We start from the raw sequence: 16147 nt of genomic DNA on the forward strand, positions 1-16147 counted from the left end.
GCTTTCCTATGTTGTTCCAGACTTTGTCCTATTTCCTTGAAGCCTGCAGACACCCATCTCTGTTCACCATCTTGCTCTCATCCAGGACTTTCCATCATCTCACCCATGTCTCGTCAACCCTCATCAGCTGTTCCTTAAAACACAAAGCCTGTGTCTGATTACAGACACTCTTTGGGTGACCTCTAGCACCACAGCACGACCCTTTGAGGGACATTTCTTTCTCCTTGCGGCCAGTGCCACCCTTCCAAGGTGCACTTTGTGGCAGTTTTTCTCTCCTGCTCTTTCCTACTACCAAAGAAAGCTCCATCAGGGTGGAAACCACTCCTGAAGCAGGCATCCCATCCCATCAGGCTCCTTGCGGCCTGTCAGCCAAGCACACAGAAGTCACCTCAGCAGCATGTCCCAAGGCCTGGGCCTGCTGCTGGCCTTGCAGCTTCTTGGCTAGACACAGCCAAGCCTTGGGCCTCCTGCTGTCCAGTCCTGGCCTCAAGCAGAAAGGACAGGACAACCCCTGTGCGGGCCTTCTTTGTGTCTGGGTCCTCCTGGGGATGGAGGCAGAGGGGATCCCACAGGCAGCATGCCAAGCAGGGGCCTTCTGCTGGCCTAGCAGGGCCACTGGCAGATGTCAGCCCCAAAGTGCACATCCCAGGGAGAAGCCAAGGCTGACCTGCCACCTCCAGACACAAGGGACCTCACAGTCCCTTTGCGTGACACGTTCCTGCTGCTGCCCTATCAGCTGCAGAGACAGAAGTGACCTCCCAGTCACTGCCCCAGTCCCATTCCTCCTGCTGGGGCAGGAGATCCTGAGGCAGAGCTCACCCAGGGGAGTCGTAGCTGACCTACAGAGTCCCCTCGGTACCTGTATTTCACTTTCTGGGTTAGAGATGAAGCAAAGTTTTAGTGGGAGTGTTTGGTGTTCTGCTTGTGGTGTCAGCTCTGTGGTTAAGGTATGGACTAACTCTGTGGTTTAGGGGTGTTTTAGGCCTGCCAAGAAGTCTAGGTTTAGAGAGACCATTTTAATTTTAGTATTAAGGGAAGACATTAGGGTTAGCAAGCGAGAAAATGGATTCCTTTGAGAGTGTTGTAGTAGCATTTAGGTTTAGGGATTAAAATTCCTGGTTCAAGTAAGGTAAGGGCCATACATGACTGTTTTAAGTCAGTGTTACCACAGCATCTACATTACATGAACCCTCTTAGGTCTACCAAATCATAAGTTTCTGCTGGCCAAGCTCTTCTAACCACCCCGAAATCTCACATCTCTCTTGTCCAGGCTGCTCCTGACCTCCCCATATCTAATTGGGATCAGCTTTCTGATGACATTCTTGATCCCAGAGTATCTGTCTCACCTCTGTTGGCAACTCTATTCTTGAGACAGAAGTGGCATTGTTGTCAGGAGGGAAAAGGGCACAAAGGTCTTTAGGAGCATCCTCCAAAATGTGCCCATGAGCTCTGCACCTCCAGCAAATTACGCTTGTTGTGGTTTTACCCGGCCAGTAGCAAAACACCACACAGCCGTTCGCTCACCCTCCCCCCTCCCTCTCTGGGATGGGGGAGAGAAAACGGGAAAGTGAAGCCGGTGAGTTGAGATAAAGACAGTTTATTAAGACAGGAATATAATAATAACAATAATGATAATAGTGATCATGATAATAGTATTAATAATAATAATGTGTAAGAAACAAGTGATGCACAATGCAATTGCTCACCACCCGCTGACCGATGCCCAGCCTATCCCCGAGCAGCCGGCCCCCCACCCCGGCCAGCCACCCCTATATATTGTTTAGCATGATGCCAGATGGTATGGAATACCCCTTTGGCCAGTTGGGGTCAGCTGTCCTGGGTCTGTCCCCTTCCAGCTCCTGCTGCACCCCCAGCCTGCTCGCTGGCAGGACAGAGCGAGAAGCTGAAAAGTCCTTGGCCTGGTGTAAACACTGCTCTGCAGCACTTAAAACATCAGCATGTTATCAGCGCTCTTCTCATCCCAATCCAAAACATAGCACCCTACCAGCTACTAGGAGGAAAATTAACTCTGTCCTAACTGGAACCCGGACAATCCCTAAACCTAAATGCTGCTCCACACGCTGACAGGAATTCACTACTCTAATGCCTGACCTCAAAGAATCCCGTGAAGCCAAAACTCAGCCCCTTACCTTTACACTTGCTCTCTTGCTCACCCTGATCCCTTCCCTTTACACTAGCATTAAAATGCTCTATTTAATCCTAGAGAACTTCTTACCAGTGCTAAAGAAAACCCTAAAGCACAAAGTTTACCATAGCCTAACCACAGACCTGACACCCCAAGCAGAACACCAAACCCTCCCACTAAACAGTTGCTTAATCTCTAACCCAAAGCCCCTGTTCCTGTGCATTAACCTCCTCACCTTAAACCCTCTCCTAAACCTTAACTCTGAGATCATGAAAGCCATCAGAAAGCTGATCGCAATGAGATGACTGATATGGGGAGGTCAGGAGAAACATGGACAGGAGAGATGTGAGATTTGGGGAGGGAATAGGGGCTTGGCCAGCAGAAATTAAGGAATTTGTAGAGGTAAGAGGGTTCAGGTTATGCTGATGTTGCTGTAATGGTGACTTAAGAGAGTCATGTTAGGCCCTTCCCCAGGTTCAATCAGTAACCTTAATTCACAAATCGAACTGCTACCCCACACCCCAACAGGAATCCACTACTCTTCTGCCTGACCTCAAAGTATGCACTGAAGCCAAAACTCAGCCCATAGCCTCTTTCCCTTACCTTTACTCTCTTGCTTACCTTGATCCCTGCTCTTAGCACTAGCTTGTAATTGCTCTATTTAACCCTAGACTTCTAGGGTTAAACAACAAACAAAAACCTAAACAAAACCCTAAACCACAAAGCCTGCCCATCCCCTAACCACAGACATGACACCCCAAGCAGAACATCAAACCTGCCCACAAAATATTTGCTTAAACTCTAACCCAGAAAGGTGAGCCCTGGTCCCTAAACCCAAATGTAAAAAGTAACCAGACAAAGCCCTCGTTCCCGTACATTAACCTCCTCACTTTCAGCCTCTCACCTGACCCTTAACTTTAGGTGCTTGACCCCTTCCGGCAGGGCAGGAACTGTGAGGTTGCTGTGCAGTCGCATGGCATTCAGAGATGAGTGTGAGGGGCCATGGATCTGGTCGGTTTGTGGGCCACAAGGAGGAGATGGGTGGGAATGCTCTGAGGAGCTCAGCTCTGCCACAGGATCTCCTGCCCCAGCAGGAGGAATGGGACTGGGGCAGTGACTGGGAGGTCACTTCTGTCTCTGCAGCTGATAGGGCAGCAGCAGGAACGTGTCACGCAAAGGGACTGTGAGGTGCCTTGTGTCTGCAGGTGGCAGGTCACCCTTGGTTTCTCCCTGGGATCGGCACTTTGGGGCTGACTTCTGCCAGTGGCCCTGCTAGGCCAGCAGAAGGCCCCTGCTTGGCATGCTGCCTGTGGGATCCCCTCTGCCTCCATCCCCAGGAGGACCCAGACACAAAGAAGGCCCGCAGAGGGCTTGTCCTGTCCCTTCTGCTTGAGTCCAGGACTGGGCAGCAGCAGGACCAAGGCTTGGCTGTGTCTAGCCAAGAAGCTTCAAAGCCAGCAGCAGGCACAGGGCTTGGGAGATGCTGGTGAGCATCTGTGATCAGACTCTAGCTTTGTGTTTCAAGGAACAGCTGGTGAGGGTTGATGAGACATGGGTGAATTGATGGAAAGTCCTGGATGAGAGCAAGGTGGTACACAGAGATGGGTGTCTGCATACTTCAAGGAAATAGGACAAAGTATGGGACAGCATAGGAAAGCCTGCAGAGGAGAAGGCAGAGGGTGCTGGCAGGAATGGAAGGCCCCAACAGCCCTGACGTTTTTGTCCCTTTGCCTAGAGCTTCTGAGGAGACGAGATAGAGTCATTGCAATGGGGCCTCACTGCTTCCTTGATACCCTGTGCAGGGGTGGCGAGGTGTCCTAATGAAGTTCTTCTCGTGGCATCACACTGCCCACCACATCATACAGACCCCAAGAAGAGCCCTGAGCCAGACGGAGGGGTGCAGGATCTCCCCTCCCAGTGGCTGGGCTCAGGCCTTGGCCCTTCTGCTTCACCAAAACCAACCAAGACTTTTCTCAGCACAGCGCTTTGCCTGTCTGCAATCATGGCCTCCAATGATCTGCCCTAACAAGTCCCTGGGGAGGCTTTGTTAGTAACAGCCCTCAGTGGGGCCCATTAATACTCCAAGTCACTTCAACTTTTCCTCCTGACTTTACTTTCTCAAGTGGTTACATCATTCTCCTCTCAGTACCTGAGCTTCATAGACCGAGCACCAAAATACACCATGGAACTCATTAAAAGAGAGAAAGTCCTAAGGAGCCATATCTCTTCCACAGTTTTCTTCAGGTGTTCAGGACTTGTGCAGTTAATTGGAGAGCTTTCATGGTGTAGTTAAGGAGGAAGATTTCAAAGAGCATCTGATAGAACTCTTTCCTCATTTTAAAGGCTGAATTTTGTTGCATTTCAGCTTGGAGCATCATTGTCCTATAGGTATTGGTCTAGGGTTTCTCCTTTGGATCCCTGCTTAGTGTAGGAAGAGCAGGGTTTTTCCTATTGAAATGCAAAGAATAGGAAACCATGCTGCAATTTTCAAAAAAAAAAAAAAAACAATGTTCATGTTCCTCATTTTGTTGCCTCCAGTGATGTTTACCTTCCCAAAAGGATGACTGTACATGATATATTTTACAGTGAATAATAGGAAATTTAAAATAATAGTGTTAATATTAATCCATATCATACTAATTCAATGATTAATGTTGAGTTTCTTGCTAAGGAAACCGTTAGACACACTGCTGAGAGATGGGCGAGCTGGAACTCACTGAAACTCAAAGCAGCAACTGGGTTGGTGAGAGCGGTCTGAATGATCAAAGAGTAAGGGGAGTTGCTCTGCTACTTAAATGCTAAAGTAATTACTGGGTATTCAGGCAGAGTTTTGCTGTCAGACAATAAGCGAGCAGGACATGCAAGAGACCAGAGCCCTTTGGAGGATTCGTATGTAGCCAGGTGGAGTTCCCAGGGCACCTCCCCTGCCAGCAGTGGTCTTTGTCCCTGTAACTGCAGCCCAGCCTGTTAGCGTTCATGAAGACACATAATCCACAAAGTGATTATATGAAGGTGCTTTATTAGGTGCCGGAAGTTAGGTGCATGCCTCCCCAAATCTAACTTCGTCCGATTTGTTCTCTTAGTTCTCTTTTATATCCTAAGATATTACATATGCATAAGGTTTCACAACTCATCTATGCATATTCATTTCCTAGCTCCGCCTAGCCTCGCTTCGTATGCTAATTATCTGATCAGTCCTTCTGCGCTTGCGTACTACTCTCTGGTGGTCGTCCGGGTGGTCGTCGGGATGAAGTAAGATGTCTTCATCAGAGCTGTACTTTTTAACCTTTCCTTCTCACGCATGCTCTCTGAGCCCTCGGTCTCAGTCCAAACCGCAAGGTTGGTTTGATCCAGTTCCCAGGGTCCAAGAAGCCCCAGTTACCTAGATGTCTTGCAAATTGAGCATTCTTTTAATCCTCCTTACTCCTCATCATGAATCGGTGCATTCTCTCATGCTACCCTTGCACATATATTTTGTATCTTCCAAGCGCAGCCCCGGAACAGTACATCGCAAATGTAACATATTAAGCAATATTGTATTATTTCATCTTCAATTACTAACAAGCCCAGCACAGGAAACCCCTTCAAAGAAAACACCCTAGTTCAGTGCGTTCCTGGGACTGACCTAAATCTGAAATGGCCATTGGAAACCCATGATACTCTCCCTTATTCCTACGAGACACTTGAACATCCGTTTACCTTCCTGGGTCATCTTTAGCAAATTCCAACTAGAAAAAATCAAGTATAGAACGCTTCAAATGGCTGAGACAGAACCCATCAGCTTGTCCCACTTTCGAAATAGTCCCCGTCCAACTCAGGTTATGAAAGAGAAAAATGTGAAATGACCCGTCAGGTCAATGCGCAGAGTAAGGGAAAGTCACACATATTGTGCTGTAGGCAAAGAAGGCAAAAAGCATTGCATTGTGCCTCAGAATAATCAAGGACACCTAATCCAGTTCATCTGTGAGATAAAGCAGAGTGAAGGATGTTGAATTATGTCCTAACATGAAGAAGGATGTACATCACTGGTGAAGGAACTGTCTTTTTGTGCCAGCACCAATGCAAATTACACAAGAACTACATCAAATAAAGGTAACCTGTCCCACCCTGGCCCTGTCACACCACGGGGCAGCGGAGGGACCTTTTTCAGTTTCAGTCTCTTTTTCAGAGAGGCTTTGCCCTCTCCCTGCGCACCACGGGGCAGAGCCTGGCCCTGGATGCTCCGTGAGCGCCGTGCAGGTCGTGGCAGGCTGCAGTGAGGGGACGAATGCCCTGGGCCCCCTTCCTGCTCTGCCCAGGCCAGCAAGGGCCCCGAGCGGCCTCGTGTCCCCTGCCCCTGCAGCTCGGGGCTCCCTTCCCCAGCCCTGGCTCTGCAGCACCAAGCCCTGCTGGGAGCCCTCCCCTGCATGCTGCCACCGCTCCCTGACGCTGCTGGTGCCCTCTGCCGGGCACTGCCCAGCCCAGCCCAGCCCCTGCCCACCTCTCCCCACCTCCCGGACCTCTCCCCAGCCCAGCAGCCCAGGCTGGGCTGGCCCCAGGCCAGTGCCCACCGCAGGCAGGCTGCTGCAGGGCTCTGGGCACGGCCAGCACAGCCCCAGCCCCTCGCGAGGCACCGCAGCTGCTGGCACAAAGGCAGCTCTGGGCCTCCCCAGCAGCCCCCGCGCTGGGGCCAGCCACGGCTCAGGAGATGGAGGGCCGTGAAGCTGCAGGAGCCCTGCTCTCCTGCCTGGGACATCCCCAGCACAGAGTGCCTGTGCCCCGCAGGGCCAGTCCCGCTCCCCAGGCCAGCACAAGAGGCCTGGCCCAGGCACAGACCACCTCCAGATTCCTCTCCAGGATGCCATTTGCCATCAGACCCAGCACCACTGGGACAGTACCAGGCCTGACAAGGCCAGTTACTGTTTGCTGAGCCATGGACAGCAAAGAAGGCAGCTCCCAGTCCAGCCCTTGGTCCTTCACTGATCACTCTGGGCTTCTGATCCATTGTGAGGCCCAGAAAAGCAAGAGGTCTGTTCAGGAAGCAGCTCCTTGGGTGTATTCCTGAAACCAGGTTTGCAAGAGGCGTGCAGAGATATTGAAGAGATGCCAATGTAGGGATAACAGGACTGTCACCAACATACATGAGATCTCAGGGCTTATCCAAATACAAGAAGCACAATGTGGAAGCCAGAAGAGAGCAGCAGTGGAAAGGCCACGTCCTGCTGCTGGCCATGGCCATGGCTCCAGGGAAGCAGCAGCCCCGACCCGAAGGCAGCAGAGAGGCAGAGCCCAGCGGGCAGTGAGGGGCAGCCGCGAGGGCCAGCGGGGCTGCTCCTCCCTGTGGCAGCTGGGCTCTGGGCCCTGAGCCCCTCCTGTGTGCTGGGGCTGCTCCCCCAGCTGCACAGGAGATGGGAAGAGACGGCAGCTGATAACAATGAATATCTCCTGTTTTTTTTATTGTATTTATCTACACATGAAGCCCAGTTTTGTAAGTACATGAGACTATTCGGCTAAAGTAAGTTAGAAAATATAACGGGCAGAATGTTAAGAATAACATTAATTAAACGAAAACCACAACTTGGATAATATATTCATAAAGACAAATAATAAAAAATATTTTCCTGTTTCTGAAATAAACCTGGAACTCAAGTGAGCATTAATGGTTCATAAAAGCATGTGTGCAAAGAGTTTCTTAACTGCCTCCTTGAGGTCCTGGTTCCTCATGCTGTAGATGAGGGGGTTCACTGCTGGAGGCACCACCGAGTACAGAAATGACACCACCATGTCCAAGGATGGGGAGGAGATGGATGGGGGCCTCAGGTGGGCAAACACGGCAGTGCTGACAAACAGGGAGACCACGGCCAGGTGAGGGAGGCACGTGGAAAAGGCTTTGTGCCGGCCCTGCTCAGAGGGCATCCTCAGCACCACCCTGAAGATCTGCACATAGGACACCACTATGAAAACAAAACAGCCAAATGCTAAACATGCACTAACCACCAGAAGTCTAACTTCCTTTAGGTAGTCTGAACCTGAGCAGGAGAGCTTGAGGATCCGGGGGATTTCACAGAAGAACTGGTCCACAGCATTGCCTTGGCAGAGGGGCACGGAAAATGTAGTGGCCGTGTGCAGGACAGCACTGAGAAAGCCACTGCCCCAGGCAGCTGCTGCCATCTGGGCACAAGCTCTGCTGCCCACGAGGCTCCCGTAGTGCAGGGGCTTGCAGATGGCAGCGTAGCGGTCGTAGGACATGACAGTAAGAGTAAAATATTCTGCTGATATGAAGAAGAGAAAGAAAAAGACCTGTGCGGCACACCCTTGATAGGAGATGGCCCTGGTGTCCCAGAGGGCATTGGCCATGGCTTTGGGGAGAGTGGTGGAGATGCAGCCCAGGTCGAGGAGGGCGAGGTTGAGGAGGAAGAAGTACATGGGGGTGTGGAGGCGGTGGTCGCAGGCTACGGCGGTGAGGATGAGGCCGTTGCCCAGGAGGGCAGCCAGGTAGATGCCCAGGAAGAGCCCGAAGTGCAGGAGCTGCAGCTCGCGCGTGTCTGCGAATGCCAGCAGGAGGAACTCGCTCACAGAGCTGATGTTGGCCATTTCCTGACTTTGGACACTGCTGTCTGTTGAAGAGGAAAAGGCAGAAAAAGGTTAGAACATAATTATCTCAGGAAAACCTATTGCAAGCCCTAGAGCACCCCCAGCCCAAGCCTCTCTCTTTGCAGGAGAACCTTTCTGCATCTCCCCTGCTTGAGCTCTGGCTGGTGGTGGCTGAAAGTGGCACTGGGAGCAGGGGCTGCTGTGGGCTCCAGAGGAGTCCTTCCTGCTGTGCAGCAGGAGGGAGGCAGGAACATGGGGGAAACTCAACTCCATTCGACTAGTCGGTTCCTGCAAACAAGTCATCTGAACGCAGAGCTGAGCTGTAGGGATTTTGTTTGCTGTATTTTACCCCAGTAGGCCCTGTAATGCTTAGGATAGGTATTGGAGGGTTGAATGCCCTCACATTTCCTGGACACTCCTGCTGATATTTTATGGGAGGGTCCATTAGTGAAGACTGAGAAGAACACTTCTGTCCACCTGTCCTGTTCTCAGCTGCCTTGTGTCACCCCTCTCTGAGCTGCGCTATCATAAGATTGAGGTGTTTCCCTGAGAAGAAACAGGAGAATTCTGCTGAGGAAGAAGGGCCACAGCAAGCCAGAGGGAGCTTGGGAGCTTCTCTTCTTTCCATGGCTGCACGAGCTCCGGGGCAGCTGGCAGAGAGCCCGGCCTGGCCAGGCAGGGCAGGGTGTTCTGGTCTGACCGGGGGCACCTGGCTTCGGGCACTCCGAGGGGCTTCTGCCAGACTTCCTCACCTCGCAGTGCCATCCAGCAGGACTCCCAAAGCCTCCTGCATTGCCCACTGCCCTCCCAGAAGCAAGACCCAGCAGGAGACCCTTCCAGGACGTGCAGCTGCATGGCCCTGCAGCCAGAGACGTACCTTGTCAAGGGCTGTGCACATTTCTCCTGCAGGCAGCTCTCAGCATCCTCCCACTGCCAACTGCCTCCAAGCCCTCTCTCCTTCTCTCCTGTCCCCGTGCCACCTGCGGTCAGAGCTCCCAGCCCTGCTGCGCTGTGCACAGGAGCTGCTCCTGGGCACAGCTGTCTCTCTGCACCAGGGCCCTCTTGCCACGAGCTCTCTCTGTCCCACGAGCCCGGCCCAGCTCAGCACCAGACGCCCAGCCCAAGGCATTGGAATCCCCCCTCGGGGGGCTTTGCTGAGGAGCCCACGAACCTCAGGCACTGAGAGACAATTGAAGCCATCTCTCAACAAGTCCAAGTCAGAGGCAAGTTTCCTGCAGTGTCCCCCTGAGGGCCGGCACTGACACAGCCTCCCTTGGAGCTCGTTAGAGCAGAGCATTGGAGGCAGTGAGGACAAGGAGACAAAGGCAGTGTGAAGGTGGCTCTGATGTGTAGGAAAACTGGATGTGTGTCATCAAGCACAAGGGCCAGGCCTTGACCGCCAGCCCCTGCGAAGGGAGATCCTTTCCCTTCACACACTGCTCAGGGTTCTTCCTGGGGCAGGAGGAGATGGGGATGTGCATGGCCAAGTGCAGGAGAATGGTACGAGCCCTGCCTGGTTAATCAGTGGGGATGAGGAGGTCCTGGTTCTTTAGCAATACGTTGTCTCTTCATAGGCCTCAGTGACAGAGACAAAAGCCATAGCCTTGGACACAAAGATCTCGGTTTGTTGGGACTTTCAGCGTTGCCTATTTCCTTGTTCCTCTGATTACCAGAGTATCGTAGAGTCTCCCAGACATGCACCTCTTTCGCCGTTGGCTGTAGACCCTTGTCCATGTGCTGTCATATGGGGTCTTAGCTGAGTAGCTCGTATGAGACCACTCGTGGTGCCCAGGCCCTCCTCCTCCTGGGCACTGCTCACTCAGCAGGGTCCCAGTCTGCCCTGATGTGCGGGGTTCCTCTTCCTCTGCTGCAGGACTGGGCTCTTCTCCTTGTAAAGGTCAAGAGGTTTCTGTAGGCAAAATCCTTCAGTTTCTCAGGGTTCCCCCACTCTGATGCTCCATTCTGTCAGGTGTTCATGTCTGCAGGCAGACAGTTCCACCTTTCTGTGTTTGTGCTATCTCTGACAAGACAGCAGCATCAGGAGCTGCAAGGAAGTTTGGATAATACAGGAGTAACCAGCTGAATGGAATCGCAGCACAGAGTCACAGAAGGGCAGGGGATGGAAGGCTGCCAGGTTCCACCTCTTCTGTGCTTCCTTCTCATGCATGGTTTCATTCTGGCTGGAGCTGTGTCCTAAAAGTTATGGAGCTGTGCAGGGAAGTATACAGATGGGTTAAAGCCCAGGTGGCTGTCAATCCATCTATTACTGTCAAAGACAATAAAAACTCTTTATAGAAACACTCTAATAATGGAGGATTCAGGAGCTTCATCATCTTTTATTGTCTGTGGGAGGAAACCTGGTGACAAGAGATGAGGTGAAGGCTGAGGCACTTAATGCCTTCTTTGCCTCAGGGTCTAGCAGCAAGACCAGTTGTTCCCCTGGACATTTCTTCTTCCTCATGGCCAGTGCCAAGCTTCCAAGGTGCACTTTGTGGCAGTTTTTTCTCTTCTGCTCATCTCTACAACAAAACAAAGCTCCATCAGGGTGGAAACTACTCCTGAAGCAGGCATCTCAACCCATCAGGCTCCTTGCGGCCTGTCAGCCAAGCAGACAGAAGTCACCTCACCAGCATCTTCCAAGGCTTGGGCCTGCTGCTGGCCTTGCAGCTTCTTGGCTAGACACAGCCAAGCCTTGGGCCTGCTGCTGCCCAGTCCTGGACTCAAGCAGAAGGGACAGGACAAGCCCTGTGCGGGCCTTCTTTGTGTCTGGGTCCTCCTGGGGATGGAGGCAGAGGGGATCCCACAGGCAGCATGCCAAGCAGGGGCCTTCTGCTGGCCTAGCAGGGCCACTGGCAGATGTCAGCCCCAAAGTGCCGATCCCAGGGAGAAGCCAAGGCTGACCTGCCACCTCCAGACACAAGGGACCTCACAGTCCCTTTGCGTGACACGTTCCTGCTGCTGCCCTATCAGCTGCAGAGACAGAAGTGACCTCCCAGTCATCCTCCCTTTCGGTCTTCCAAGATGTCTAATGTTGATGCTGCGGTAACACTGGCTTAAAACAGTCATGTAAGCCCCTTACCTTACTTGAACCAGGAATTTTAATCCCTAAACATAAATGCTACTTCAACACTCTGACAGGAATCCACTTTCTCTCTTGCAAACCCTAATGTCTTCCCTTAACACTAACATTAAAATGCTCTATTTAACCCTAGACATCTTGGCAGACCGAAAGGGAGGATGACTGGGAGGTCACTTCTGTCTCTGCAGCTGATAGGGCAGCAGCAGGAACGTGTCACGCAAAGGGACTGTGAGGTCCCTTGTGTCTGGAGGTGGCAGGTCAGCCTTGGCTTCTCCCTGGGATCGGCACTTTGGGGCTGACATCTGCCAGTGGCCCTGCTAGGCCAGCAGAAGGCCCCTGCTTGGCATGCTGCCTGTGGGATCCCCTCTGCCTCCATCCCCAGGAGGACCCAGACACAAAGAAGGCCCGCACAGGGCTTGTCCTGTCCCTTCTGCTTGAGTCCAGGACTGGGCAGCAGCAGGCCCAAGGCTTGGCTGTGTCTAGCCAAGAAGCTGCAAGGCCAGCAGCAGGCCCAAGCCTTGGAAGATGCTGGTGAGGTGACTTCTGTCTGCTTGGCTGACAGGCCGCAAGGAGCCTGATGGGTTGAGATGCCTGCTTCAGGAGTAGTTTCCACCCTGATGGAGCTTTGTTTTGTTGTAGAGATGAGCAGAAGAGAAAAAACTGCCACAAAGTGCACCTTGGAAGCTTGGCACTGGCCATGAGGAAGAAGAAATGTCCAGGGGAACAACTGGTCTTGCTGCTAGACCCTGAGGCAAAGAAGGCATTAAGTGCCTCAGCCTTCACCTCATCTCTTGTCACCAGGTTTCCTCCCACAGACAATAAAAGATGATGAAGCTCCTGAATCCTCCATTATTAGAGTGTTTCTATAAAGAGTTTTTATTGTCTTTGACAGTAATAGATGGATTGACAGCCACCTGGGCTTTAACCCATCTGTATACTTCCCTGCACAGCTCCATAACTTTTAGGACACAGCTCCAGCCAGAATGAAACCATGCATGAGAAGGAAGCACAGAGGGGGTGGAACCTGGCAGCCTTCCATCCCCTGCCCTTCTGTGACTCTGTGCTGCGATTCCATTCAGCTGGTTACTCCTGTATTATCCAAACTTCCTTGCAGCTCCTGATGCTGCTGTCTTGTCAGAGATAACACAAACACAGAAAGGTGGAACTGTCTGCCTGCAGACATGAACACCTGACAGAATGGAGCATCAGAGTGGGGGAACCCTGAGAAACTGAAGGATTTTGCCTACAGAAACCTCTTGACCTTTACAAGGAGAAGAGCCCAGTCCTGCAGCAGAGGAAGAGGAACCCCGCACATCAGGGCAGACTGGGACCCTGCTGAGTGAGCAGTGCCCAGGAGGAGGAGGGCCTGGGCACCACGAGTGGTCTCATACGAGCTACTCAGCTAAGACCCCATATGACAGCACATGGACAAGGGTCTACAGCCAACGGCGAAAGAGGTGCATGTCTGGGAGACGCTACGATACTCTGGTAATCAGAGGAACAAGGAAATAGGCAACGCTGAAAGTCCCAACAAACCGAGATCTTTGTGTCCAAGGCTATGGCTTTTGTCTCTGTCACTGAGGCCTATGAAGAGACAACGTATTGCTAAAGAACCAGGACCACCTCATCCCCACTGATTAACCAGGCAGGGCTCGTACCATTCTCCTGCACTTGGCCATGCACATCCCCATCTCCTCCTGCCCCAGGAAGAACCCTGAGCAGTGTGTGAAGGGAAAGGATCTCCCTTCGCAGGGGCTGGCGGTCAAGGCCTGGCCCTTGTGCTTGATGACACACATCCAGTTTTCCTACACATCAGAGCCACCTTCACACTGCCTTTGTCTCCTTGTCCTCACTGCCTCCAATGCTCTGCTCTAACGAGCTCCAAGGGAGGCTGTGTCAGTGCCGGCCCTCAGGGGGACACTGCAGGAAACTTGCCTCTGACTTGGACTTGTTGAGAGATGGCTTCAATTGTCTCTCAGTGCCTGAGGTTCGTGGGCTCCTCAGCAAAGCCCCCCGAGGGGGGATTCCAATGCCTTGGGCTGGGCGTCTGGTGCTGAGCTGGGCCGGGCTCGTGGGACAGAGAGAGCTCGTGGCAAGAGGGCCCTGGTGCAGAGAGACAGCTGTGCCCAGGAGCAGCTCCTGTGCACAGCGCAGCAGGGCTGGGAGCTCTGACCGCAGGTGGCACGGGGACAGGAGAGAAGGAGAGAGGGCTTGGAGGCAGTTGGCAGTGGGAGGATGCTGAGAGCTGCCTGCAGGAGAAATGTGCACAGCCCTTGACAAGGTACGTCTCTGGCTGCAGGGCCATGCAGCTGCACGTCCTGGAAGGGTCTCCTGCTGGGTCTTGCTTCTGGGAGGGCAGTGGGCAATGCAGGAGGCTTTGGGAGTCCTGCTGGATGGCACTGCGAGGTGAGGAAGTCTGGCAGAAGCCCCTCGGAGTGCCCGAAGCCAGGTGCCCCCGGTCAGACCAGAACACCCTGCCCTGCCTGGCCAGGCCGGGCTCTCTGCCAGCTGCCCCGGAGCTCGTGCAACCATGGAAAGAAGAGAAGCTCCCAAGCTCCCTCTGGCTTGCTGTGGCCCTTCTTCCTCAGCAGAATTCTCCTGTTTCTTCTCAGGGAAACACCTCAATCTTATGATAGCGCAGCTCAGAGAGGGGTGACACAAGGCAGCTGAGAACAGGACAGGTGGACAGAAGTGTTCTTCTCAGTCTTCACTAATGGACCCTCCCATAAAATATCAGCAGGAGTGTCCAGGAAATGTGAGGGCATTCAACCCTCCAATACCTATCCTAAGCATTACAGGGCCTACTGGGGTAAAATACAGCAAACAAAATCCCTACAGCTCAGCTCTGCGTTCAGATGACTTGTTTGCAGGAACCGACTAGTCGAATGGAGTTGAGTTTCCCCCATGTTCCTGCCTCCCTCCTGCTGCACAGCAGGAAGGACTCCTCTGGAGCCCACAGCAGCCCCTGCTCCCAGTGCCACTTTCAGCCACCACCAGCCAGAGCTCAAGCAGGGGAGATGCAGAAAGGTTCTCCTGCAAAGAGAGAGGCTTGGGCTGGGGGTGCTCTAGGGCTTGCAATAGGTTTTCCTGAGATAATTATGTTCTAACCTTTTTCTGCCTTTTCCTCTTCAACAGACAGCAGTGTCCAAAGTCAGGAAATGGCCAACATCAGCTCTGTGAGCGAGTTCCTCCTGCTGGCATTCGCAGACACGCGCGAGCTGCAGCTCCTGCACTTCGGGCTCTTCCTGGGCATCTACCTGGCTGCCCTCCTGGGCAACGGCCTCATCCTCACCGCCGTAGCCTGCGACCACCGCCTCCACACCCCCATGTACTTCTTCCTCCTCAACCTCGCCCTCCTCGACCTGGGCTGCATCTCCACCACTCTCCCCAAAGCCATGGCCAATGCCCTCTGGGACACCAGGGCCATCTCCTATCAAGGGTGTGCCGCACAGGTCTTTTTCTTTCTCTTCTTCATATCAGCAGAATATTTTACTCTTACTGTCATGTCCTACGACCGCTACGCTGCCATCTGCAAGCCCCTGCACTACGGGAGCCTCGTGGGCAGCAGAGCTTGTGCCCAGATGGCAGCAGCTGCCTGGGGCAGTGGCTTTCTCAGTGCTGTCCTGCACACGGCCACTACATTTTCCGTGCCCCTCTGCCAAGGCAATGCTGTGGACCAGTTCTTCTGTGAAATCCCCCGGATCCTCAAGCTCTCCTGCTCAGGTTCAGACTACCTAAAGGAAGTTAGACTTCTGGTGGTTAGTGCATGTTTAGCATTTGGCTGTTTTGTTTTCATAGTGGTGTCCTATGTGCAGATCTTCAGGGTGGTGCTGAGGATGCCCTCTGAGCAGGGCCGGCACAAAGCCTTTTCCACGTGCCTCCCTCACCTGGCCGTGGTCTCCCTGTTTGTCAGCACTGCCGTGTTTGCCCACCTGAGGCCCCCATCCATCTCCTCCCCATCCTTGGACATGGTGGTGTCATTTCTGTACTCGGTGGTGCCTCCAGCAGTGAACCCCCTCATCTACAGCATGAGGAACCAGGACCTCAAGGAGGCAGTTAAGAAACTCTTTGCACACATGCTTTTATGAACCATTAATGCTCACTTGAGTTCCAGGTTTATTTCAGAAACAGGAAAATATTTTTTATTATTTGTCTTTATGAATATATTATCCAAGTTGTGGTTTTCGTTTAATTAATGTTATTCTTAACATTCTGCCCGTTATATTTTCTAACTTACTTTAGCCGAATAGTCTCATGTACTTACAAAACTGGGCTTCATGTGTAGATAAATACAATAAAAAAAACAGGAGATATTCATTGTTATCAGCTGCCGTCTCTTCCCATCTCCT

At 52.5% G+C, this 16147-nt stretch overlaps 2 protein-coding genes across 2 annotated transcripts; one reads left to right on the forward strand and one right to left on the reverse strand.

Moving 5' to 3' along the window:
• Nucleotides 1-7789: 7789 nt before the first annotated feature.
• Nucleotides 7790-8719, reverse strand: LOC136787665 (olfactory receptor 14J1-like). Its single transcript, XM_066984978.1, has one exon. The coding sequence runs from the start codon at nucleotides 8717-8719 to the stop codon at nucleotides 7790-7792; it is 930 nt and encodes a 309-aa protein (XP_066841079.1).
• A 6237-nt stretch (nucleotides 8720-14956) lies between these two features.
• Nucleotides 14957-15886, forward strand: LOC136787666 (olfactory receptor 14J1-like). Its single transcript, XM_066984979.1, has one exon. It carries the CDS (start codon nucleotides 14957-14959, stop codon nucleotides 15884-15886), a length of 930 nt encoding a protein of 309 aa, XP_066841080.1.
• The last annotated feature ends 261 nt before the right edge of the window (nucleotides 15887-16147 follow it).

The sequence above is a fragment of the Anser cygnoides genome, chromosome 30 (assembly GCF_040182565.1).
Source record: "Anser cygnoides isolate HZ-2024a breed goose chromosome 30, Taihu_goose_T2T_genome, whole genome shotgun sequence".
In the NCBI taxonomy this organism is placed as follows: domain Eukaryota; kingdom Metazoa; phylum Chordata; class Aves; order Anseriformes; family Anatidae; genus Anser; species Anser cygnoides.